Source organism: Ischnura elegans, chromosome X (genome assembly GCF_921293095.1).
Source record: "Ischnura elegans chromosome X, ioIscEleg1.1, whole genome shotgun sequence".
In the NCBI taxonomy this organism is placed as follows: Eukaryota; Metazoa; Arthropoda; class Insecta; order Odonata; family Coenagrionidae; genus Ischnura; species Ischnura elegans.
Genome location: NC_060259.1, coordinates 101032001 through 101059936, shown reverse-complemented (window position 1 = coordinate 101059936; position 27936 = coordinate 101032001). Strand labels below are relative to the sequence as shown.

The following is a 27936-nucleotide window of genomic DNA, read 5'->3' as shown; positions in this document are numbered from 1 at the left end:
CAAGATGTGGTATGTAATTATCAAAGGCAAAATGTCTCTGAGGGGTTCGGTACTTCATTGAAAAGCTATTGATATTTTATTGAAAAAGTCTTTGAAGCGAAGGCCTTTCAATGTCATTATACCATAGAAAATTTAATTCATTAATGTATGAAATGAGAAACTTGTGGTTAAAAATAAATCTTTTTTATCACATTTTGTGATTTTGGGGTCCTCGAGTATTCTGCAAGGAAGAATTAATGCTATTCTGTCTGGTCTCACTAAGACATGTTGAGTGGAGTCATTCCCAGGATAAATGAAACAAAGGAAGAAATTGACTTTTTTGTATCTTGAATGCTTATTAAGTTATCCCCATCCAGGCGATACAAAGTATTCTAATATTCCAATATATGCCTCTATCCTTTACACTCCATCAATTTTGACTGTTTACCCTCAAATAGTCCACACTCAAAGATCCAAATAGGCTGGTTTACCTCCGCAATATTTTACTTGAGAGAATTCCTTCATGTCATTGTATAAAAATTAGTGGAGTAGTTGTGACTCTCAGAATGATAATACGGTGATTTACTCAAGCCTTCGACATCACAGTACTTCAGCTGTTTAAGTAGATATGTATCACTGTACTGATCAATATGGTCTCCACCTTAACACATATAAAGAAGAGCTACTGCCAATTGCTCCAGGTGCTGGAAAACATAGGTGGCCTCTTGTTGCCTTTTCACGGCCACTTCAAGGGTTTCGATATCATTTAAATGGGTCTCCTTACTCAAAGAAAAGCCAGTGCCCTTTCAGAATGCTGTCGCTTTTTGCAAAGAGGTTCTTATTAAATGAGTTACATCACTTTTTTCACTGCTAACCTCCATAGAAAGAGGTCAACCCACAATTCACTATCGGGATTGGGTTCAAATTCATATACATATATAGAAATGATTTTTATTGCTGTACCAGGAAGCTAGTGTGTAGCCACCAATTTGCAAAAAGGAAAGAAAAGAGATATTTAATCACTCAGAATGGTGATGTGGAATGAGTTCTCAATATCTATTTTGAGGCGAGATTTTTTTTACTTCTTGGGTAAAATGTACCTCGGCAATTCAATAATAAGTGAAAATGTAATCAGTATAAACGATTCTACCACAAGGTGGTATAAGGAGAGCCAGGTTTTACAAGTGCTCTTAATCCCCAGAAAATCACTCTTATTTCAAGAGGTCATTATATACGAAGGTGAAGGATGAATGAATGATATTTCATCGAGGGGTAACTTCTATGGTTGCCTTAACTCCCATATTTGTACATAATTTTTTACATGTGATATCGTAAAACAGATATTGATACTTGTTTCTGAATATCCACACATCCCAAGCTGTGTATTGCATGATGTGTAGCAGCATGATCACTGATCTGGGATCGGTAAGGTGCTATGCATAAGAAAGCACTGTGTGATGGCAGTAGCCATACTCCAGACTGTCGCATTGCACTATTGAATCACACCAAGTTACGTTAAATGTAGCAGGACAAGGTTCTGTGAGCATGCGATGCAATTGCACCATCCATAACACTTGGAAACAGAATATAGAGCTCTTCTGAATTCAAAAAATGTGTGATGGTGCATCATGTGGCCACAGATGCATGGTTCTTGGATACTCCCCAATGGGCCCCCCATTTATTTTTGTTAGTAAGGTTGGCCTTGCTCATTGTCAGTTACTTGACTTTCCTTTTTTGCTCTTTGAGATGACCTTGACAATATAGTATGGAAATACCTTCTGGAATCAATATTTAAAGGCATCGCTTTTGCCCTCTTATTTTAATTTAAACATGGTTACAGTCTGAAGACCTAATATGTATCTTGGATAGGATGCTACTGTGGTTTCTTTATATGATGACATAAACTGAGGACTATTCTCCTAATGACTAAGGAGTGTTGGGCAAATCAAGATATCGCATGGCTCGCCTGGTGGCAGGGAGGCATGCGGTGGGCACCTTAGAGGCAGCGTTTCAGCATGAAGGAATCAAGATACCAGTAAACGGTTGACATTTTTGGCCCAATGACTCTTAAATAACATGTTTACCTAGGAAAACGTTTTATCCAGGTCGAAAAACTCAAGGTTCAAAATAACTGCATTAAGGCCCTACAGGCCCCTCGGGCAAGGCTATCTGACGTCGCACAAATCTGAAACTTTTTCTTAATTTTTTTCTCTCCATTTCACTCATTTTTAGACCACAAATTCTTAAATCAGATCATTTTGAAAAAAGTCATGGCCTACTGCACCATGCGCACCTGTTTCAAATCCCAGTTAAATGTGTTCTTTAACGCTTGTTCTCCAATGTCTTCCAATTGGCTAGATGCCTCTCTGCCATATGCTCTCTGCATTTGGGTTAAGATTCTTTCATCGTAATGCAATGAAACTAGTAAATACAGATCTATTCGCGAAGAAAGATTTAATGTGATTTAAGTTTTTCCCTGAAAAAAATACATAGAACAATTAGACTTCCAACTTTTCATTATCAGGTAACGAGAAAGAGAATTACAAAACACTGCAATCTCATGAAAAATATTCCAGGGAAGGGTATAAATATGCGGTGAGGGAATTGCCTATGGGTCTTGACATATTTTTGAATCTGACCTGACCTTTGGTAACAATATTGATTTATACCCCCCAAATAAATGATTTAAAAACAAGAACTTGAGTTAAGAAATTAGAAGTGGAAAACAGAACTAATGATCAAGTGAAGAGATGACATAGCGAGGATCACAGCCTGAATGTGAATATAATAATGCTGTGACAGTCACACCGATGAGCAAACTTGTAGTTGGCGGCAAGACTTAAACAAGTTCTTTATACAAAGATGATGCTTGGGCTGTTCATTACATTTACGTGGAAGACTTCTTGGCCTAGCAGTACACGTATTTTATAATATGTTAATAGGCCTTTTGAGGATACCCTGCCAATCACTTATTACAACACGATTCTGCGTGTACGTTGTACACTCTAAAACAAGCTTCCTGTGTATTTTATAGAGACCTTAAGTAGCATTTTTATGTACCATCCCATGCCCGTACAGAGTTTGAAGGAGTTGATATTACTCATGAAAAGGTAAGGAATGATCATTTTACTTGTCTAATAAGTGTTTTTGTAGAATCATTTAAAAGCAAACATAAATCATAGAATATGGAAGGACCTTAGGTATGAATTGCACTAACTTCTAAGAATGATAAGAAATGGACCAGAATATTCCAGTACTTGAAATGGAGACATTTTCTCAGCTACAGATTAATCTAATTATTTGCAGGCTAAAGGAAAGGTAATGTTTTCACCCACCACCATAATTTATTTTTTCACCGTCTAAATGGGAGCGGAAATGATGTGCAAAATACATCTTATTTTACCACAGTGGCATTCTGTAGTATAAGAAAAATATTACCTTTCAAGGTTCTATAATCAGCTCTAGGCTCAGTCTCAATTTTGCTTCAGTATGGGCATGGACGACTGAAAACATGTTTATGGTGGCTCCCATTGTACTGTATGGATAGCAGAATTAAAATTCTATGTAAAAATATCATTTATTCGAAACGCATAATGTATTTAATTGAGATGATGCGAAATTGTATACCATGACAGGGTGATATCTTACATATTTAAAATTGACCTTTTTACAATTGTAATTGGTTCCAGGTCTTCATCCCCCAAACACAATTGTTAGTGGAATCCTCCTCTCATGGATATTACAAAAGAGGATCCTCAAGTTGGCCGAATAATGTGTTGTCACCCACTGCACTGTCCAAAAATTTTATAATTTAGTTAGAGTGGGAACCCTGCCAGTATTCTACAGATCTCATTGTAGTTCCTGTAGGTTTATGGTATATTTAACCCATATTCAAAGACAAATCTGACCAATGAACATCCTGTGAAGGTGAATGAGAAAGCCATGAAAAATGATTTAAGCACGGGTTGTATTTTGTCATTTGCTAGAGTCACAAGTCTGTGGACTGGAGATAGGAAATTTTCAATATTTTCTCTTGGCACCTTCATACATGTCAACAACTACATAATACCCAGCGAACATACCAATTATTGTTTATATGAACTGTATGGGCAATACATCATCACATTCTAGGTCATGGTTAGGTCTTTTTAAACATGATAAGCCTCCAGAAGCTCCTTAGCCAAAGTACTGCATGTAAAGCAGACCTTTTTAGTAGACAGTGTAACTTTAGTGGTAGCTGATGACCTAGTTTTACGTCTAAAACAGTCATGAATATCATGTGTCTCTAGTTTGACCTCAAGCACATGCCCTGCCTGACAAACCAGTGCTTTGCCATTTTTATGAGGAATGCCATGAATTTCTATATCATTTCTCAAGGAATCTTGATCCATTTGATTCAATTGAGAATCAAGGAAGGAGAATCCACATGTGCCCTTAAGGTTAAGTTTTCATCAGTCACAGAATCTAATCGACCACAAATTTTTTGAACTTTTGTTTGAATTCACTCAGAATATGCTGCAGAGATTCACTTGTACTAGAAGATCTTTCAACATAGTTTCCTTGAAATCAGAGATGTTGGTTGACCACTGAATGTCTGCCAGGTTTCCCAATGGAGTTTTCGTCCCCGTGTTCCAGTGGAGCTTTGGAAGCATCGCAATACCATGGCTGCTGTATAGCCTAGTGTGCACATAGATCACTTTCCATCAAGGTGGTGCAAGAAAGATGACAATTGTAGTTGCACAATTTGAAAATTAATAACTTTTGCTGTTGTTAAACTTGTTGGCCACAAGGCAATCGCTCAGCATTTCAAAAGTCTCTGAGGGCGTTTTGTAAGCCAGGGGCCGGCAGCAACAGATATGTAGATTCATTCATTATTGAGAACTAAGTTATATCCATGGCAAAAGACATGCACAGCATGAGTTTCGTTGTGTGAGCAGGTGAGATCATTGTGCTGGCCCTCACCCTATGCTGACACACAGCATTGGGCACAGGGAGCTCCACCCACACTCAGTCAGTATGTGGTCTAGTGGTCAAAGAGATGATAAAATTGTTCTTTTAAAGACTTGAGCTCTTCAAGGGTTTGGAGGTTTTTGGTTCTTATTTTGAGTCAGTTACACATTTACTACAATGGGACAAGTTTCTCCAAATTGATTTTTCTGATCTGGAAAGAGTAGTTATGGGAATTATTTAACCCTTGAGTGCGGCAACATTTTTATATGTTTTGCACACTGACTGCGGCACTTACCCAAAATTTTTATTGCTACCTGGACACATATCTTGCACTTGGGCATTGTCCCTCACCATAAGGATTGCTCCAGCCAAAATCATAAACTCCCATAGCCCAAGGGTCAAAAGAAGGGTATTACATATAATGTTTTTTTTAATATGCTGAGAAAAAGCAAATGAGAGACAAATGGAGTCAATACGTTCTGAGAGACCTTCCCTCATCTCAAGGGAAAGGAGAGCCAAGGAATGAAATGGGAAGAAAGGAGGATGGGTTGATATTAGCACAACATTTATCCATAAAAACAGTGCCATTATTCAAATTCATGAAATGAAAAGGAGTTTTAAGATAATTGCCATTATTGGTCATTCAGCATTGGGAGCCTTTTAATAACCCCTTTTGATTAACAATAAAATGCCCATCTCAAATGGGAATTATTTCTATTTCATTCCACCTCTCTGAGAACTCTTAGCCCAGGATTTGCTCCTATTTTAACTCCCCTGAAACCAAATATATTGTCATCCAACAACTTTTCTTTGCAAAGTGCATTCTATTCTTTTGTATGCCTCTCTGGTTTAGGGTTTCTGGCATATACTTCAGGACTTATTCTTCAAATGATTTAAGATCTTCATGTTCTTAGGGTAGAACAGTGGGGTGGTCCAAAAAAATCAAAGTGCTCAAATTTTTCGTGCTTAAATTGATGACAAATAACCAGAAAACTATTTTTACAAAATTTTACATAAATTCAGCACCCATTTCATACTTTGCTCCATTCTCGTTAGAAGTTTTCAATTGTCTGTAGTCACCAGTAGGTTTTCTTTGTCACAGTATCTTCCTTCTGCCAAAATGTCATAAGGTTTTCTTTCTTCATAATTGTGTGCACTTTCACTAAAGTCTTTTGTGCAACCAATCAGTAATATATTGTAACCCGTCTCGTCGGGTTTTGGGGGTGGGGGAGGATTCGTTGGAGGGCTCACTCAAGACGAGTGGTTCGGGAGTAAGGGGAGGTGGGGGAAACAAAAAAGGAAAGTGGGTGTGGGGTGGGTTTCAATTGCTGAATGGAGGCTGGCGTGCACGAAATAACGAAGGCTTACGTGACAATTTACAATTTCAACAAAACTTTTAATACACAGTTTAACTTTGAAATGAACAACAAAGCACATGAATGGATTATTCTTCTGCATCAAAAAAATAAAACTACTGCTACTGGCGAGTTAAATACAAAGTGACAACAATTATCAAGCAATAAAAGAAAAGACACTCTGTTTTTAACAAATGTTGGCGTAAATGAAAGAAAACTGAATAGTTGAATAATGACAAACGCCAATATCAAATTATCACATTTTGTCCTAATTACTATAATTAACCATTCACACACACGCGGGGAAAAAGGGGAGGGCAGAAAAAAATGTATTAAAAAAATACACGGGAATGTTTCACAGTTCTTTCTGTCTTGAATAGTGGGGGGAAGTGGGGCTCTTCGGAGATCTTCAGAATTCAGGGGTGGGGATATAGGTGACAAGAGTACTTATCGCTCTCTCTGAGTTGTGGATGGATATGGCTTCCTTGGCTGGCTCCGGTCAACGTTGCTGTGTCTCCTCTCGCTGTAGGATGAGAGAATCTCTTCACTGGGCGTCGTGGAGTGACGTTTCTCTATTTTGCGTGCTGGAAATCTTCCACTCGTGTCCTCTTTCCTTGCTACCGCCGTGATTAAATTCAAAGTCAACTTCCACGTCTTGCTGCGTCTCTCTCGCTCTCGTCCACAGGTTTAAGGGAATGCCTCAGATGACCGCCAGAGCCTCCGGCTGCATCTCCATGCCGAATAGTCTCTTTTTCGCCTGCTGTACTCAGCTTTTATAGCCCCGTGGGTCACTTTCTGGGGGTTGGGGTAAGGAAGGGAGATTTGGGATGGCAGGTTTTCTTCTCTCGAGGGGTAAACTTGCTGCTAGTCACGTACACATAGGAAATTTCCACTCTTGAACTAGGCGGAAGATCCGGGGATGGAAAAATATGGCACCTGGGTCATTCACGCTTCACTTCACATACACACGCACACATTCACACAAAATTACATAAACCTTCCCTACCTCGTAAATGCCGATTTAGACGCCCATGAACCGTGCCAAGCGGCATCGGTTACAATATATATAGTTTTTCAGTTCCTGTCTTTTCAATGGCAGGGTTAGGTGGATGGAGGTTGTTTCCATAAATATTTTCTGGCTGAAAATCAAATAGAGGAATAGGTTGACTCAATGTGACACTAGGGCTTTCTGCACCCCAGCTCCTCTCCCAAAATGTATCAGTCATACTCCTCCACGGTTACATGTCATTGTAGGTACTGTTAAATTAAGCTGCCAGGTGATTGATGATATATTTGGGGACAACTGTGTGTGATGACTTTATTCTGGAAGTTACATCAGAGTAAACGAATGACCCTCAACTTTCCAAGGTAAATGTTCTAAAAAAATTTGCATAAACTTTAATCCAGATCATAATGGAATCAAGATCTACGTGGGTGCCAATTTTTAAACATCATACATCCATTCATCTGATATATACTGCATTATTCCCGTTAATAAAGATTTGTTCGAACCGAAGTACAGAATATAGGGTGCAGTTACATGTGACCATAACCAGTAAACTCTTGATTATACGAAGCAGGATATTACGAATTTTTCGATAATTCGTAGTGAAATTGAGGTCCCGGCGAAAAGCCTATGGTAAGTACATGGCGCTACTCGATCATAAAAAGTTTTGAAAATACGATTTTTTTAAATTATGAACATCGAGCTCGGTCCCTAAGAGCAAATTGAATTCGTTTATACGAACTACGGCGAAAATTTTGTCAACAAAACTGTCGGCGTAAGTAGCTTAAAAATCAGCGTTTCCGACCATGGCCCATCAAAAGTGATAACTCGTAAATAATGGGACTCGTAAGGACGGGAAAGAGTTCGCCTAAAAACTTATGGTGGGATTCGAGGGGAAGTAGGAGTTCGGTAAAAATATCGTGGTTGACACAATACCCCTATTTACTTACTATTTACTAACTATTTACTCGTAAACATCGCGTCGAATATACTTCTTAGTTAAACATATGAAAAGGTTGCGTAGAATATCGTAAATGATAGCGCAACTTTAGAGGGCAAGTGTTTGCCTAAAAACTTACGGTGGGATTGGAGGGGAAGTAAGAATTCAGTAATAATATCGCAGCTGACACAATGCCTCTATTTACGTGCCTACTCGTAAACAACGTGTCGCATATACTTCGTAGTTAACATGTGAAATAAGTTGTGCGGGGTATTTCTTTCGCTCCTACTTTTTCGGAGTAATTGCAAGAAATGTCCCACGGATTCAGATTTCGGAGGGGGGAAGGGTCTGGGAAAATACTGTGGTTGTCGACGACGAGAGGTGGGAAGAGGTGGTGAGGATGTCACCGATGATATAATACTTAATACACGAACCCATATTGACGGGGAAATGGCTACTCCATTGCCAATTTCAACGGAGATTTGATGATTCTGTGCATAAAGTTTTTGCGTAATTACCTTGCTACCTATCCAAGAGGGAGGCGGCGTCTGGCTGTCTTTCGTCCTCGAAGCGCTGAATCGTAAGGAATGGGCTTGTACTAAATTCATGAGAGAATATGCGAAGGACTTCAGTCGGTGCCTAGGGAGTGTCTAAGCAACAAACAGTAGAGAAAAAGCAGCGGCCGGGACTAGACACAACAGCAGTGACCAAAAAGATGAAAGTGAGGAGGAGTATCTTAAATATTGGGCTCTATTTACCACCAAATCATTTTGCAGGCTACTAATAATGAAGAGGAACTTCCAACTCTAACCATGAGCTTTCTGCTAGCACTCCTCCTCGTTCCAACATTCCAAGAGATCTTTCCCTCCAAAACCTTTGTTTACTCTCTCCTTACGCCTTTCGCTCATCTTCCTGACACCCAACTTGCGCATCACAAACCCCTCTCTCATAAATTTCTACCCCTCCTTGACGGAGCTTGAGTGCATAGTAAAAAATAAGTTTATATGTATTTGTCATTATACACCATAGATGTGTGAAATGACTTTCGAAGTCAATAGAAAACCAACCTCCCAAGCCAACTCCATATCTTCCACATACATTTCATTGGACTTATTTCCAGGCAGGAAACTCCAATTTTCTGCCTGTAACACAAAAAGATTCACCCCATCTATAATGTGTTACAATCATTGCACACTGTGCCCCAGCAAACAGTGAGTGGGGGAAGTTTGGCCCTGATTGAGAGATTGCACGATTATGACTCTGGTATGTAATGGGAATAGTAGTGGTTAGGGGTCTGATGCTGGCCTTGATTTGTTGCATTATCTTTTTAAATCACTGCATAATCTACATGTATTTGTTACCTCGTGAGTTGCCTCAATAGGTGCATAGCAGGTGGTGTTTGGGCGCAAACCATTTAATGTACTAGAATGCTAAAAACATTAAGGTGGCCCTCATGAGAGATTTGAATGAAACCTGGCAATTATCGAAGTACTTTGTTGTTTTGGAGTGAACTAATTCCTCTTCAAATATCTTTTTTGTTAATAAATGATCGTAGTTTTTCCCGGCGAATCGAATGAATAAAATCTTCTCGGGTTAAGCACCGGGTCAGGCTTTTTGAGGCCAAAAAGCCTGACCCGGTGCTTAACCCGAGAAGATTTTATTCATCTTTTTTGTTGTAACTGGCCATCAAAGGCCTGGCTCTCCTTGTGGTCCATTAGGTTTGTACTGTAGTTTCATTTTTTGCCTTTAAAAGTGCTTTCATTCTAGATAGACACGTACGATTTATTTTATAAGATAGTTGAATGAATGGAGTATCTAATTGCTTCAATCACTGTTCTTCTAAGCTTTATGTTTTTCAAAAAAATCATGTTATAGCTGGAAAATGCCACATTTCTCACTAAAATCATCAATATTATATATTCAATGATAACAATGGTTATGAAAATGAATAGTGAATCTGGTTAAAATTGGTGGGTGAGTTTGCAATGTGATATATCACCAACATTTTACCCATGTTTCTTGACGTACATGTGAAGGTGAATAAATCATAATTCCATCAAATGATAAATCTTGATGTATCACTATCCATACACCTATAGTTTTTCTGCAATGCATTTCTTTACGGGCTGCTACCAAAGTTTGTACAGAGTTGCATCTTATGCTCCAAAAGCCCGTAAAGCTGCTTTAAGTTGCGTCCGACATGTCCTTTACGTCATTTTCTCATTACCATTTGTTGTCACGTCACGTGGTACAACTTTTGTAATTGGACATCCTGCCGGGTAGGCACACCCCTTGACACTCTCGAATGAAAAACATAACTCCAAGGATAGTACGCTTTGATATCAATCCTCTTTGATTCAAACCTTTTTTCTGGCGTATGTGTTCACTCAACGTTTTTGGTCCAGCACGTACAAACACACTTAATGATCAACATTGAGGATATAAGAGGTATAAGCTGATCCTGTATGTGTTATATGGAAATCATTTTTTTTTTCTTTTGTTTGCTCTAACATGTGTGTACCATCATCATACCTACTTTATTCCTTTGCCTAAAAGTCCTGCCATGTGATCATGAATTCCAAGTTTCCCACCTCTCTGGGTACTATCCTTCCTGAGCAATGACAGGTGGCGTGGTAGTAGATAGGCATGTAGTTTAGAAAAAGCATAGGAACAATACCATGGGAAAAGCATTGATTTTAGTCAGAGACCAACGAAGGTGCTTTTTTTATGTTTCTTCCACACTCTCTACAGGGTTTCTTCTTTCACTTTTTGTAGAAAAATTCGTGTTGCTTCTTAGTTTATCATTCTGATATTGTCTATGCAAGGGTGTTTTCAGATAATTTTTATGCAAACATTTTATTATGGTAAGCACCCTTTGTCCTTGAGAAAGATACAAATATTTATGCTGTTTTCATGAAGCTATTGCCATTATTATTAGGACCAGTTTGGGTGTCGAGGCAATAAGTATAACAGAGACTATATAAACTATATCCAGCACAAATAAAGGTGCTTAAATCATTACATTGGAAAAGTTAACTTAATCTATTTGCTATTTATTCAAGCTAAACCCCAATAAAATTGTCCGGCATTCTAATACCGAACAAGTGGGTGTGTCAAACAATGTCAAATGAAGAATCAAACTGTTAAACAGGAAATTTTTCTTTTTGAAAGAAGTACAGTGGTTTCCTATTTTTTTAAATTTCCTAAATCAAAAGATTACTACTCCTGGAGTATGTATTTCGTGCTTTTAGATTTTTAAATGACGATATCTATTTTTCCCGGTTAAATGAAAAATGAAAATTTTCATGCATATGAAAACACGATGGCTGAGAATGAATGCTGGGAAAAGCCCGTGTAACGTCATTCTGGTTCCGGCTGCTGCCGTGTGAGGCCACCTTGGAGGTAGGCTATGAACACCGCTATGATGCAGGCTGCTAGGAGGTAGCGCTTTGCTTAAATAAGGATTATTAATACCCTAAAAAACAGGAAACAATCCAACCATAGGCAACTTTAATAGGTGATTATTAAGAAATGTTTCCCTGAGCTCTGTGCCACGTGCATGCATTGGTAATCTCAGACGATGTAAAACTCCTATCTACTCGTATAGAATCTAGGTCCCTGTGACGTCACCTGGAGTGGCATCGCATCGGCGCCAATCTGGCCTTTTCAAATGAGGTTAAAATTGACCATAAACATTCACTTAAACTGAGATTTCTAAAACCAAATAATTTTTATATTATGAATACATTAATGTTGAGTAACGAATCGCAATCAATGGGTTTAGTTTTCTCTGATGAAGGAAACCACCCTATTACATTCTTTAAGGCTAGTCCATGTTCATTTGCTAGAGTAACTCAGCAGTGGCACATATTAACTCCTTGATTTTATTTCTCAAGTTCTTTTGCTCGTAGTACTATGAAAAAGGGTTATGCTTAGAATAGATTGACATGTAACGCAATATTCATTAGAAAATATATGTATGTTCATCATTTAAAATTATCATTTTTTTTCTGTGATAATTTGTGATTTGGTGTGTTCTTTGGCAGCTGTTTGGAAAACATTGGAATGTTTTATTCTGGTTCAATAATTTGGAACTTCCTTGTTTCCTTATTTTCAGACTTCAGCCAGCTGAGTAACAATATAGCCTGAAGCATGGATGATTTTGATGTAGATGATGAGGTTAGTAAAAACGGTTTTTTTATAAGGCTTAGAACAATGCAGTGCTCAAGTCACTTTTTAAATGCATCTGTCTCCCTCCATAGTCAGTGGAAGATAATTTCTTTGCTACCTTACTCTCTCACACCAACTGTTATTTTCTCTCATCTTCTGCTCTTATGATGCATTATTTATTTTCTTCTTATTCATTTTCTAGTGCATATTCAAGGTCTATATTTTAATAGTCTTTGTTTTGTCAGAAAAGCAAATAAATCAGATTGTATTATTAGCGTATCATATGCATGCCTTATAGTGTTATCTTACCTTAATTCCTGATATTCTAATGCGCGATGTTGGCTTTTCCTTGGTCTGCTTTAAATAGGCCAAGAGCCACTATTCTGAGAAATCCTTACCCAGGTTTCCTTTATCTAATGCACCAATTATGTCCTAGTATTGATCTGTATGTCTGCTCTATTTTCATGACTAAATTGATAAAACTTATGTTCATTATTTTGATTTTAATGTTGTCTCTTTGTTTTGTGACGTTTGTGGGCTCATCATGATAATAATGTAACTCAGGGCCCAATGAGTATCAAGATGATTACAGTAGACTCGTTATTGCAAAGTTCAAGGGACAGGAAAACCGTTTATCACATATCATTCATAAAATAACTAAACAGTATGTACTTCAAAAATTTTAGGATAAAGTTTGTGGCACCACTTTTGCTTCTCGAGGAATTTTAGTTTCCCTTACTCTTTTTGTTTTCCTTGGTCACTCACTGAAAATATTTCATTTGTGGGCATACTTGATGGTGTGGATGTAGAGTGGTGGGTTAAGATGTATGCACTCAAAGGGAGATGTTATTTGCAAATTGATCATTCTGTTTAGATTTATGTTGTATGTAGTGATTATTTCATGTGCATTTAATTGTCCTGGTTTTTGCTGTGGGTTTGTATTCTACGCATTATAACACTTGTACCATAAGCAGATGGGGTGGTCATTCACTTGTTTTTATTTATTTATTTATTTCAAATCATTTTAAATTTGCTGCAACAGCTTTATTTACTTTTTATGATAATGAGTCCTATAAAAGTTAGGAATTCGGTAGGGTTTGACGCATAATTTCTATGAATGGCTAATACATTTTGGAGGCGAGGGATTAGCAAAAGAAGGTAACCGTAACATGGTGGTGAAGGGCACATAAAAACCCTGCATCGGTGTTAACATAATTGATTGAGACTGGCAACAAAGGGTCATACCATCAGCTGATTTTTGAAAATTTATCAATTGGTTTCGATTGCTTTTGGTTTTTAAAATTTTCTGTAATTAACACGAGAGATTGGATAATAATCTGACCTCGGTGGTAACATACTCGCGATAGGCCGGTGGGAAAGAGCCACTCTTTTCCTTTCATTAATTTTAACTGGAAGTATAATTTCCTAATTTGGTAATATAATATATTAAATATGTATTATTCAATTTCACTATGCATTCGGTCACCGGCTGTCATTCACAGATATATCCAATGTGATCAAATACACTTACGAATCACCTTGTTTCATAATTGACAAAAACAATGCTCAAAATGCTTATCAATTTGCGAAATGAAAGAATTTGTTTCATACTATGTATCCCTCATCCTCCACTCTTGTATTCTTCCTTGTTATATGCTGCGAATTTTTTTCTCATCAGCAAAAATGGTGAAGTCAGCAAAAAAGCCTATTTCGTAACTAAATTGTTCCCGCTGAATAACAGCCTCAAATGCTTTTGTTGGTCTATTAAGAATGGGTTGAGAGCAGGTTTGTGGAGTTGAATACTATGCTCCATCACCCACCTTATACTAACTGTTGCATAGCTACATCCAAATTGCACCTCTCCGGATAAGGCAATTACTCTACCGGCAAATAATGATTATCTTCGATCAAATGTCAAATCCTAATGCCCTCGAACTTGTGCCGCTCCTTCGCCTGTCTATCAGCGACAGATCATTACGAAATTCGAAATTCGAATTATTGAAACAGAATTTTCTTTTTCAGCCTACTGATTAATTGGACAAATCCGTTCTGAGAGATTAGTTGGATCATTGCATTAATTGAGATACAGAGAACATATTTGACCCGGAACCATAGTGAAGTATGTAGTATGTGATGATTATGAAGGCTATTTAACTCAACTAAGACATCATATAATAACGTACAAAAAGTAATACTTATTAACCAATATTGATGATCACAAAATGCACTCACCTCACATAAGTGCAAATAAATTGTCAAATCTGACAGCACAACAGAGAAAACCGAGGAGAGTGCAAAGTAAATGAATTCTAGCAAATAATCAAGATCAATATCAATCGAAAAAGAGTAATGAGTTTCTTGTAATAAAATGAAATTTGTGACTCTTTTCACCGGTTTTTAAACTGTTCAATAATGCTAACGCTGGATTTTTATACGCCCCTCACTACCAACTGATCCTCTTTTCTGAATCCCTGGCCTTTTAAATGTAGCCATTCTTAAAAGGTTAAAATCACACTTGCCTAGTTCCTAACTTTTATAGGACTCATTATTGTGCAATGCATACAAAGCTGTTGCAGTGAATTTAAAATGATTTGAAGTAAATAAAAAATTTCAAAATGAGTGAACGACTTAAAAAAATATGAGCATTGCTTTCAACATCGGGGATTTGATCTCACAATCGCCACCATTGCATTCCCATGCTTACTCCACTAGACCACCGCATCTGCGTACAGTACAAGTGTTATTATACATAAAATACAAACCAACAGCGAAAACCGGGACAAGTGCCCAGTTAGTGCACACTAAATAATCATTAAATCCGACATGAATCGAAACAGAATGATCAATTTGCAAGTAACATCTCCCTTTGAGTGCATATATCTTCACCCTAAAACAAAATATTTTTGGTGAGTGACCAAGGGAAACAAAAAGAGTAAGGGAAGCTGATTCCTCAAGAAACAGAAGTGGTGCCACTAACTTTGTCCTAAAACCATTGAAAGTAATTATGACTATAATGAAACTATAAGAGTATAAACCTGTGCAAGGCATCTAAAAGGGTGGTATCCTAAAGAATGCAGCACTGCGTTACAATGTGTTAACTCACAACTGTGACAGACTGATCCAGTGGGATGATTGTGCTTATGCCTAAACCTACTTTTTATTTCAAATCACTCATTTAATAATGGTAAAGCCACATTTTAGTTTTCAATACCCTTTGAATTTTGATCTTTTGCTTGTATACTATACATGAGATTTATACGTAAATGGTATATACCTGTAATTGGCAATTGTATAAAACGTTGAGTGATGTCAATCTTTTCTTTTCAGTTCCAAGATGCTAATGAATTCATACCAGAGTAAGTAGTACATTGAGGCATTCCTTATTGTGTGATTTCATGTCACAGTAAATCATGATACTTAATTCATCTCAACTGATGTTCCAGATCATCACCCATTGACTTGGAAGTTGCCATGGAAGAAGCAAAAACGGCTGTCCATTATTTTTTTAACAATAAGTTCATTGAGGCAAAGAATATTTTGGATCCAAGGTAATAGATCTTCTGGTCATAACGTGTTCTCTTTCAAGCACTATATATTAACTGGGAAGTAATAATAAAGAAAGCCTCTTCCAATAAAAACCATTTGATTTAATTGCTTTGGCTCCTCTGCTTCTTGATGTCTTTGAAGTCATCAAGTTTGCCAAGGACATGAGGTGTAATGTCTTTGAGGTGTTGTACTGCCCTAGGGTCCATCATTGAAAACCCATAATGTTTGTCTGCAGGCTGTAGTAATGTCTTGGCAGCCCCTTTTAAGGAAAAAAATAAAAGTTGTTCAACTCCTCAATACCTTCTGCTCAACTGGTTTCAACCATTTCTGGCATTTATCATGAGTTCTCAAGGTTTTTTCTGAAACTCGATAAGTTATAATCATTGTCTGAATTCCACCAAATTTCCCTGTCAAAGATGGAGTTTAAATAGTCCTTGTTTTGTTGTAGTTAGCTATTATTTAAATGGTAAAAATGAACATTTCAATGCAACTGCTCGGACAGGTGGCCTTGTAAGACAGGAGACCAGGGTGAAACAGTTCATTTTGTGGAACCGTTCACTTTGATCCTGTTCAGTAAAAAGAATGGTTCAAAATATCTGTTCCTGGAAAACAGTAAGGGTCATTCAGTTAGAAAATATTGTATATCAAGCATTTAGAGTATACGAAAACTTAGATTTGTGCAGTTTAGGGTCTCTAAGGGTTATTTTGTGTAAAATAACTAAGCCCCAAGTAACAATGAACAGTATACATATATGTAAATTTATATTGTCACGGATACACTCGAGTCGCACTCCGGGAATCAGTGAACAGCGATGTCCGCGGATTCAGATACAGTTCCGCACTACGGCTTCGCAGGTCTCTCTCGCGTGGGCTCAGGGACGCTACTCTATGGAGAAGGGCGCCAAATCCTCAGGGTACCGTTACCCTGCCGGCGCCAAGGGTCCTCCGCCTGTCACCTTCCAGGCGGTGCTGCCTTTCGGTGGTAGCGCGCGATGATATGAACGCTACATGCAGCATGTAATTTGGACCAAAGTCTATCCTGGACCTTTAATTGGTTATACGTGTGCAAGAAAATATCTGCTGTCCCTTTGTAGAACAAGCCAGAATTACTATTTATCAACTCAGCATCTGATGTTATTTGTGTATTTAGCACCAGAAAGGTTTTTAAATGCTCCTCTTATGACCAACTTAGAATTTTATATATGGCAAACTGTTCTCTATCAGTATTTTAAGAAGCAAAAGGTAAACTTCTTCTCAAGTTGACTTTATTCACGTGCAGCATCCTGCTATTAATTAAATATTATTTTTCCACATTCCACTTTGCCTTTTATTTTTATACTAAATCAAAAAAAGTATTTCCTCGATCGAAATGTGAATCCGCATGAGGTGTAACATATGTAAGCATTAAACATGGAAAACAAAGGAAGAGTTAACGCTTTTAGGTGTATTTATGTGCAATTAAGCTAAGTGGTCATCATGTAATGCATAACATGTCACAACGTGAAAAACCTAGAGTCATCCTAGAGCCTAGAGGCCTGGGAGCAGGTTATGAAGGATGTACAGCAGAATTGTGCTAGTGTCAAAAGGTTAGCCAATTGAAGGATTAAATGAAGAGTTGCATCAAACCAATCTTCAGTTTGCCGACTCATGGTGATGATGATCAGCAGGAACAGATCCAGCTAAAGGGTTTTTTTTTAATATGGTGGTATATGGCATCAAAATAATACATACCTAAAAATATGGGTGACAACACCAATCTGACAAATGATGATGCTATGAGAAAGATAATGCTATGCTACACCAATAATACTGTGAGAAAGGTGTTGTTGAAAGGCAGAGTAACCTTTAGCATTGTGTGGATGATTAATGGGCTGGAGTAGTATATCCAATTGCTGGATGAGGGACGGTAACCCTCAGGGGAAAGAGTACTCTGCTCATGCTCCTAATGGATCACACTTCCTTTTGGATACATTTAACAAATGCAATGGACGAGTCTGCTGAGAACTTTCCCCCTTCCAGGCAAGTGTTGTCCTACTGCACCCCATGCCCATACTGCTGGCCAGTGGATGAAAAACTTCAAATTCAATGCTTATGACCGATCCAAACTTTGGTAATGCTCATGTATAGGAGAAGTCATAATTAAGACTACACGAATGAAATAACACTGGAAACAAGATAGTCAGTTGATGCTGTGTCCTAAGTTTTCTTCCATTAAATCCTTCTCATGGTATTAAGATATTTTATTGATAAAAAATGTTTTATTTGATTCATAAAATTCCCTTTTTCTATATTAAGTGGTTAATAATCAAGATTTTAGTACCTAATTAAAATGGATGCTGAATGTAAATATATGATGATTTTTTGTCAGGAAATATAATTTTTTATCGTAGTGCATGGGTAATCAGATTGATATAAATAAACCATTGATCATAATGTTTCAGGGCAAACAGCAGCATGTACCATTCATTAGGCAGTTGTGTGTTCAAGTTTCTGGAGGCTTTATTGACTTTTGAACAGGTGAGTACCTAGTCTATTTCTATGCAAGTGTGATGATTCTAGTCATGATTCATTGCATTATGCTCTAATTATGTGATTACTGTTCGGCCAGTTCTTATAAGTAAATTAATCTTTATTTATTATGATGATCCAGTTTTTACAAAATGAAAAATTCTCTAAGATCAGTGAAATATTTGTTCTTAATATATATATGTACAGTTTAGTGGATGTTGATGTTGAATGTTTTGGACAAAATATAATACATTCTATGTTGAATTGGTTATAGAGTCTGTCTGGAATATTCTGTAGATCTTTGTGAAAGAAAACACTACAATATCTAAATAAATATATACATGATATTCATTCCATTTGATAGTTATGTACAGCTTTGAAATTAGTTATAATCTTTATATCTGTTATGGTATTGTGTAACTTTTTGTCTCTTCTATGTGTAAACTATAAAATACTTTCACATTACAGTAAACAACTGAAACTGGAGGTCATCTTTGCAGAAATCTCTTGTAAATTCAGAAAAATTCTCTAGCCATTGTTTACAGGACTCCAAAGATCAGTTATTTGAACAAATGCTTTGAGTCCACCCTCGCAAAGCTACTCTTCTTATATGAATGTAGCTGTACATCGAGACTTTATTTAAGATTTTTTAAATGGAAATGCTTGATAGTCACCATATGAGGAGAATGTGATATTGGTTTATTTTGTCATCAGTCCGATCTCTCCCTACTCATCAGTTAGCCAAATCCAGCACACTACTACATCTGATTATTGTGGATGACATTTTATAAATTAATGACCCTGGAAAACATTGTGTTCGTGAAGTCTTCTTGGGTTTTCCACTATGTGAGTTGATTGTCAGCCGAAATTTCAATGGATGCCTCTGCCATTGTCTTCAGGGCATGACGATTTGAGATTACTGCCATCCTAAATAGCCGTCAGTTTTCCACCAAAATCGTCGGGTTACTTCTGACTGGCTTGCACTAGTTTTTTGCCTTTCCTGCATCCGCTGTGGCAGAGCATAGCCTGTGTCACGACTGAAGTTTTTGCACTCCATTTGGATCTCGATCGCCTCCTTCGTTATATAGTCCCAGTAGTCGTTTGATCGGTCAAGTAATTTGGCATTGTCAAAAGGTGGTTGTTATCTATGCTATGCTCTGCCACAGCGGATTTTTCAGGTTGGCCTAGTCGGATGCTCCTCGTATGCTCCTTCTTCTGTCTCTCGATAGTGTGGCCTGTCTCTCAGGTATAGGCTTCACTGCATTTGCATGGAATTTGGTAAACCTTGGAGTTTTGAGACTGAGGAATGGCAAAATCTAGTATGAGCTAATCAGAAGTAACCTGACAATTTTGGTACGAAACTGACTGCTATATAGGAAGGCACCGTTCTTAAATTATTATGCCCTGAAGATGACGGCAGAAGCAGCTATTGAAACGTCGGTCTATAATCAACTCACCTAATGGAAAACCGAAGAAGACTTCACAAGCATCATATGCCGGGAAGAACAAGATCATAATCATAATCATATCGGTCAAGTAATTTGGCATTGTCAAAAGGTGGTTGTTATCTATGCTATGCTCTGCCACAGCGGATTTTTCAGGTTGGCCTAGTCGGCCATATTTGTAACATAATGTTTCATTTCCATCTGATTATGGCCTTATATTTTTAAAAGTCAACCACAAAATTCCCAACTGTGGACCATATAGTATTTGTTATCATGACACATATAAGCTAGAGATGTGCGAATAGTATCCGCGAATACTCTAATACTTCGAATACTAGAAAGTATTCGATATTCGAGGTCTCGCATAATTATGCTGAAGGTACGCTCTCGAATAATCCGAATACTTTGAATTTCGCGCCGTACACTGTCACACACTGTCGTTGGTAGTTGACTCGGAAAATTGTAAAGAACTCTAGTCGTTTAGTGCATGCAGCGCTGTTATAGGCAAGTTGACGAACTACATCAAATTTGCTGATAAGAGCGGTGAAAAGAGTTCGACATGGGGAACCGAAAATGATTGGGTGAAAAAAATCCGAAAATCCCCGGTTTCCCCCACCAGGAGAACCTCAGTGCCGTGGGATAGTAACTATGTGGCACAATTCTCAAAATCCGCTACCCCTTCCATCCATCAGCCCTCGGCCTCCGACGCTTTCCTCCTCTCCGAAATCAAACAAAAGGGGAAAAGGTCCCAGCTTGCTCAGGATTCGTAGTATGAAGACCATTAACGAAAAGCTTCAAAAGAAAATCTCAAGTTACAGGAGAGTAATAGAATCGTGTTTCACCCGTCCCTCTTTCTCCCCCACTGACCTTTTTCTGCCTACCTGCTTCGAAGTTCCCCATTTCTGGTGGTCAACTGCTACATGAGTACTGTGGGATAGTTACATTAGCGCATTTTCCAAGATCTGCTATCCCCCTCCATTTGGCACTACCCCGTCCTCTGAAGCTTTCCTCTTCTCCGAAATTAAAAAAAGGTCCCAGTTCGCGCAGGGATCATATTACAAAGACCTTAGCTTCGAAAGAAATATCAAGTTACACGAGAACAATAGAAATGTGTTTCGCGCCCCCCCTTGTCTCACCCACTGACCTTTTTCAGCCTACCTGCTTCAAAGTTCCCCATTTCTGGAGGTCAACTGCTGCATGAGTCACCTTTTACCCCAAAAGGTGTCTAACAATGACTTTCGGCAATTGATATTACACCTTTATTGGATTGAAATATTAGTAATGTGCGCATAATTTAAAAATGAATAAGAGAATTTCTAACTTTTAAGCATTTTACGCAAGGAAATAAATGTGAAAATACGACGGAGACTTAGCATTCAGGCGAGACTCGATATGAACAGCAGAGCTTCTTGGAAGTAGATGCAGTATTTTTTTCCGAAAACATATATCAAGTTACAATTATGAGTTGTGCTATAAATCTCTATCGTTACAGTCACAGACATAGGGATATTTTCTCAGGATATTTGGTTTCTCCCTGATAGCAATTCGAATTCATCTTCATATCTCGTGAGAACTTCCGAAAATGGACTGAAAATAATTGAAGAAAATCCGGTGGAGAAGCGCGTGTATTTTGCAAAACGCCTCGGATTGTCCGCTAGCACTTGACAGCAGGAGTGGGGGTAAAGCGAGCTACCTGTTGAAAACAAGAAGTTGGATGAAGCCGAGTATCAGATGGGCGTGCCGCTGAAATGGCGTTTGGTAGATAATAATGTATACATCAGACAGAAATCCATCGCAGCAGTGTAAATGTGGAGACGGCATGCAATCATTTTTCGCGAGGTGGTGTGTCCCCGTAGAATATTTGAAAGAGATGTTAGTTGAATCAACTATATGCCCAAATTGTTTCCATAAAATTAAAATATTCCATTAATCAGCTAAATTCCTGTTTGAATCCTTTAAAGGAAATCAAAATTACTCCCTAAAATCTTGTGTTTCCTGCTGCATAGGCAACCGAGTCAAACATTCCTGCATTCATCGTTTAGTATTCAAGGTATTCGAAATTCGAGGTATTCAGATATTCGAGCAATGATTTAATATTCAAATTCGATATTCGAGTTTGAGAAATCTGCTATTCGACCCATCTCTAATATAAGCATATTCAATCTTGAAAGATTTACGTAAAATTTGATTAAATGCAATATGAGGATTACATCTCGACAAACTCTTTTTACTCTTCAAGTCTATATTTTCATTTCAAATATTCACTTGAGAGATGAAATGCATCAAAAATTTAAAAGATGTAAATCCCAGTAGCTATTCCAGGAATATAAAATGTTAAGGTATGAAACTCAAAAGTTCATGAAAAATTACTGTATGTAATATGGTATCTGTTTTTCTGACAAATGGGATATTAAAAACATTGAATGGGGTTCAGCAATTAGGTCTTGTTAAGTCTCGATATGATAATCTCAAATTTAACGCTTCTGCTGATGAATTTAATGAATGCATTTTCCCATCATCTCTTTAAATTAATACTGACTCAATCCAAGAATCACTATGGTGCTGTAAAGCAGAAAATGGAGAAAACTCATTCAATAAAAGTGATTTTGGTAATAATGCATTCTATGATACATATTTCACTCCAGAGTTAATTCATAAGGTTTTTGCAGTATTAAGCACATTGCTGATGGCATCGATGGGATAAGTAAGAAAATATCAAGTATAATTATGCAATATTTCCTGTGCTGCTAGGTAGGGGATAATGGGCAACAATGAGACATGGGCCACTTTGAGACAGTGAGCATATATAGCTTTGGAGTTGTGTGACAGGTGCTATTATCTTTAGGGAATAGCGCAATACTCATTATTCACTTTGCATATGGCTGCCATCACTCTATTGCAGATTGATGCACTATCATTGTTTTTATAGCACCAAAGTTGGGATACTCCAGTTTTTTGTTGCCAATTAATACTCAAGTAAGATTGATGTTTTGATTTTTCATGGTAAAGCAATACATAGTGTTTCAAATGTGACATTTCAATATATTTACATTAACGTCATCACTGTTGAAGCAAGTTATATGATCCAAACAATCAAAGGCTACACATTGTGCAACAATGAGACACTTTGGCTTGGGCCACAATGATACAGATTTCAGGTGTCTCAATGTGACCCATGGAATTGTACTGTATTGAAAATTCAAAACTTACAGATAAAAGTTAATAAATAAAACAAAAAAACATTGCTCAACTTGGAAAATTCTTAGTGTTTACAAGATCTATTGAAGTTGTAAGTACCTAACTAATCTTTTCGTAGATGAAAATTTGCAAAAATTGATCAGCTTCTTGAAGGTTATTTTTCACCATTCAGGCAAAGCAATAACCATCTCTCAAGTTGCACATTGTATTGGAATTGCTTACGAAAAAGCTATGACTCCAGCTCACACTAAGGCTGGCTTCAAAAAATGAAGATTATACTGGAATAAAATGAAGGTTATTTTTGTTTTCCTCTTATCTTAGATGTTTCATTGATTAGACTTTTTGTGATAATAATTTTGTCAATAGGTAACACAGCAAGTTTGCTGATAACTTTAAATGGATAACTTTAAACTAAAGTATTATAGCCTTATCACTAGGATTTTAAATGTAAAAGAGGTTTATTTGTAAAATAAACTTCCTTCGTAAGTCAAATTGACAATAAAAAGTCACTAAAATGTTTTATTTTAGTGTGAATTACCATGCCTCATTGTCACCCGACATTGGTTGATGCTTGCTAGGATTTTTGTAAAATAACTTTAAGCCATTCAAATTTTATATTACATCATCATAAGCAGAGAATAAAGTGTAGTAAATAGTGAAGTTATCAGCTGACAAGATATTAATACATTTTATCAATTGGAAAAAATATGAGAAATGATAAAGTGATTATTATCTCATTGTGGCCCACTCTCCCCTATTTATAAATAATTATGATTTCTCGCTTTTTCTTGTTAATGGGGAATAGCATTCCCCTATAAGAAAACCTGAATTCCAACTGAACTCTAACATCATCACCACATTTCATTATTTTGTACCTTGTGGAAACCACTTTAGGGGTTTGTATACAACTCAAAAACTGACTCCTTATCAAGAAACAACCTACTAGATAAATTTCAGTCTGGATTCAGGAAAGGTCATAGTACCCAAACTGCCCTAAGCTTTATTGTCCTAGGACCACAGGTCCTTTGGTAATCATGTATGGTAAAGCAATTGAAATTGGCTTAATGATACAAATAATGTGCGACATACCTACTGAAGCAGTGGCCAAATCCAGAGAAATTGTGAAGAGACTTCTTGCCTGTTTGCTGCACCAGAGCTTCTATTTTAACCCTTTTCCGGAATTTGCAATATTTCAGATTTTAAAAATTTTCAGCTACTTTATTTTATTTTATACATCTACATTTTTTCCCAATTCTTAAGATATATTTATATCTTATAACCATAGATAGATTATGGGGGTTTACTTAAATTTCAGCCGTTGAAAAGGCCACAATGACGAAAAATAAGTGAAAGAAGTCGGGCTGATAAATCGCCCCCTGGCAGTTTTCGTTCAACCAGCGGAGGCTGATGTATCAGCCCGGTGGCAGCAAAAGGGTTAAGGACTTATCAAAGGTTGAACAAGGAATGTATGTTGCAATTTTAAATTGTCAGGGTAAATATGGTCCATCCTTATGGCATCATCTCGAGACAGTTACTACTTTCAGAGGAATGTCAGATCGTATTAAAAATGATTTGATTGCATCTATCGGAATAGTTTTAGGAAATAAAGTAAGGAAAGAAATAAATAACGCAAAATTTGTAGCATAAGCAATGAATCAAAGCTATCCACAACTTTTAAGTCTGTCAACAGCTAACCTTATGAAGTCTCTGAACAATTTGTTTCATTTAATGGTGTGAGTGCTGACAGGTCTGCCAATGGTTTATTTATTCATGAAAAACATGCAATTTGTTATTTTGACCGAAAAAATGAGTTTATAGACACAGGATGAGGCAGCAGTTATGTTGGGACAACTCAATGACTTGAAACCCAAGGTTGATGAGCTTGGTCCAAAAGCTCTATATGTGCAATGTCTTGCTTGTGCTCTCTAGTCAGTTGCGAATATTCATGTGTGCCTAACGGTCAATCCATTTCAAATCACCCAGGCAATGTTGCTCAACATGTTTAATTATCCTGATTTTTTATTCTGGTTACATACAAGTAGACAATCACAATGCACTATTTGAAATAATTTTACAAGCCATACTTTTTTTGGCAGCCATTTTTAAAAGGGTGGCTGGGCAAATTTTGAAGTGATTTGCATAAAGTTAAATTTCGAAGCTATTTTAAAAGATATCAGAATAATGCAGTAACCTGTGTATTCAGGTTGAAAAGAACTTTAGGAAACCATTTTTCAAATTTTTCTATCATAAAAGACAGTCAGTCAAAATCTTTCCTTAAAAACTCAGGAACAATTTGTCAATTCTAACTTTTTAACACCATAGATTTTTATGAAGGAAACGTGACTCCCAAATAAAATCTCATTTCCAAGTTGAATACTTAAAAAACTACTTGCAATATGAGTTTTAGTACTGAGAATGCCCTCTTTTTTTCTAGAGCTTGTCAATGCCGAAAGCCTTTTAACGTAGATTTTTGCAGGTCAATATCTAAAAAGGGACTAAATGAAAGCAAGTAAAAATTTTACAGAGTGTTCTTATGCACATTAAAATATCTCACAAAAAATATGACTGAGGCTGTACTACATATAGAGTAGTGGAGCAGTGAATTTCAGTAAAAACACAACCATTCTTTACCATTTAAGATACATGACTTAAACTTGGAGCAGTTGTAGCAAAGATGTGTGTTTAAGTAACACTTATGTTTGGCCATGAATCGTCATCTTGAAAAACAACTTGATGCAACTAGCTGGGAAACTATGGAGAGAACTGTAATCAATGAGATTGAGGAAGTTGCTGATTGAAAAGTCACGTTCAATTCTGTCCGTTTATTTTGCATAACTCCTCTGTAGTACATGTCTCCTCATGCCTCATTCTCGACGCCTCAATGATGGTTCTCTCCCCATTTTCCCCTTCTGTTTCTATCTCCCTTCCTGTGCATCAGCAGCTACATATCATAACACTTAACTGTACTGGGAGGTGGAAGAGTATGGCAGCCACATCGACCGTTCCCATGCATGAAGTGGATCCTGTGCACTTACAGTTACTTATGCCCAAACTTAGTGTACATAATTTTGGTGCAAACAGAAAGTACATTGATTCTTCCTTCCAATGCCTCTGTGATGTCCTCGACTCTCATCTTCTCCAGTAGCCATTTTACTAACCTTGAGCCTAATACTTAAAAAAATTTAACTATATCATATTGATGATATGACTCTGGCATCTACTTTCATCTCTAAATTAGCAGCATCTATTAACTTGCAAATTAAATATATTCTTCTCTTCTTATTGTTCTAGAGGCACATTGAAGTTGCATCTGAAGCTTTGAAACAGTGCATGGCCGTTTGTAACAGGCACCGGAAGAAGTCAACTTTAACTGACTCTCTCGGGAAAATGGTGAAGAGGACTAATTATGACAATTATTCACCAGGTACTGAATTTGTAATGGAGAAATAGTGAGTTAATAGCTTTCTAATAAAATTGAGGCCACCAAAATTCAGGAAATTCTGAAAACTGAATGTCGTGTAGTTTGGAAACAGTATTTCTAGTCTTCCCACGGTGGGAGAAGTTTCCCTGTGCATTTGTGCCATCCCTATGGAGTGACTGTTGGTGTGAGGCCACCTATTCTCCTCCTTAATTCTTCCCCATGCATTGCTCTCTATCCCCATATCGATGATTCAGTCAAAAATCCCCTTGATAGTTTATCCTATCCTTCCCGATTTCTCGTTGTTGGTCCACAAACATATATGAAGTTCAGTTTTCAGCTGTGAGTAACGTATTTTCATGTAAAGAAAACTACCATACGTAGTTTTAGTAATGGCTTTTTATATTTTTTGAGGCTATTAATTTTTGAGTAAAAACAAAATAGCTATGTCATAGACACCATTGATGAAATGTTATGGCCCCACTAGATAGGTAGGCTGGATGAATGCCAGTTTCAAATTTTTTAATTTTAGCTAATAATTTAATTAAAATATGTATGTTGATTCAGTACGCTATTAAGGCAGATCTTTCTGGTTGTGGCTTTGCTGCTTGCACAGTTGTGCTAGATACATCATGGTAACTGGGTTTTACATTACTTTTATAATTATATTCGGGACTTTTCTTATTTTCATCTTCGGAATGACTGTACTGAATTTCATGATTGCCTCTTCAAAGGCAACATCTGCTCTTTTTTGGCTTGTGGGTCGAGATGATCAGATTAATCTGTTAGTCCTGATGTAGATGATGCAGCTTGGTCTTCATGTGGCCATAAACAAAAGGTTATCACCTGTAAATCTCAATCCAGCATACAGCACTACAAGATCATTCAAAGTAAAATAAAACTGCTCACATGAATTATACTATGGTTTGAAGACAAAACCAATGCTTTATAAAAGGCAAGTTTAAAAGAAATCATGTCGATCTTTATTAATAATGAAATACACCTTGTTACTTCCACAAAATTCTGTGGAAGTAACAAGAATTTTGTGGAAGTAACAAAGTATATTTCATTATTAATATGGAGCCCTTCCACCACGTAAAAGCTTCAAGTTTCGATTTCATGTCGATCTTCTCGGTGGTCTTACAAGACGACTGCTCTGATGTGTCTGACTCAAATGTTGCCTGCTGTATCTCCAAGATACAGCACTCTATTGTTTTGAAGAGTCTAAGCAGTCCTCCAGCAAAGGATCCCAGTCAGTGTCCATCCATGGCATCTATGCAGGGATGAGGATGGCACGTTTACGGCAAAGAATTCTCTCTTCATCCATTGTACCTCATACCATCTGGGCTTGGATCACTTAATGATGATGGTGCCATATGTGTTTTTGTCTCCGATCCACACTTATTCCTTGGGTTTACCTG

General features: G+C 37.3%; 1 protein-coding gene across 3 annotated transcripts in view; it reads left to right on the top strand.

The window, feature by feature from the left end:
* Positions 1-27936, top strand: part of LOC124171858 (tetratricopeptide repeat protein 39B-like) — a 77286-nt gene that overhangs the window by 6116 nt on the left and 43234 nt on the right. For all 3 annotated transcript variants that reach the window (XM_046551217.1, XM_046551218.1, XM_046551216.1), the window contains 5 exons: positions 12348-12409; positions 15728-15756; positions 15844-15948; positions 18388-18463; positions 26389-26521. In XM_046551217.1, the coding sequence (XP_046407173.1) occupies positions 12383-12409; positions 15728-15756; positions 15844-15948; positions 18388-18463; positions 26389-26521 (370 nt within the window). In that variant the 5' untranslated portion in view covers positions 12348-12382. The remainder of the gene's footprint in view (positions 1-12347; positions 12410-15727; positions 15757-15843; positions 15949-18387; positions 18464-26388; positions 26522-27936) is intronic.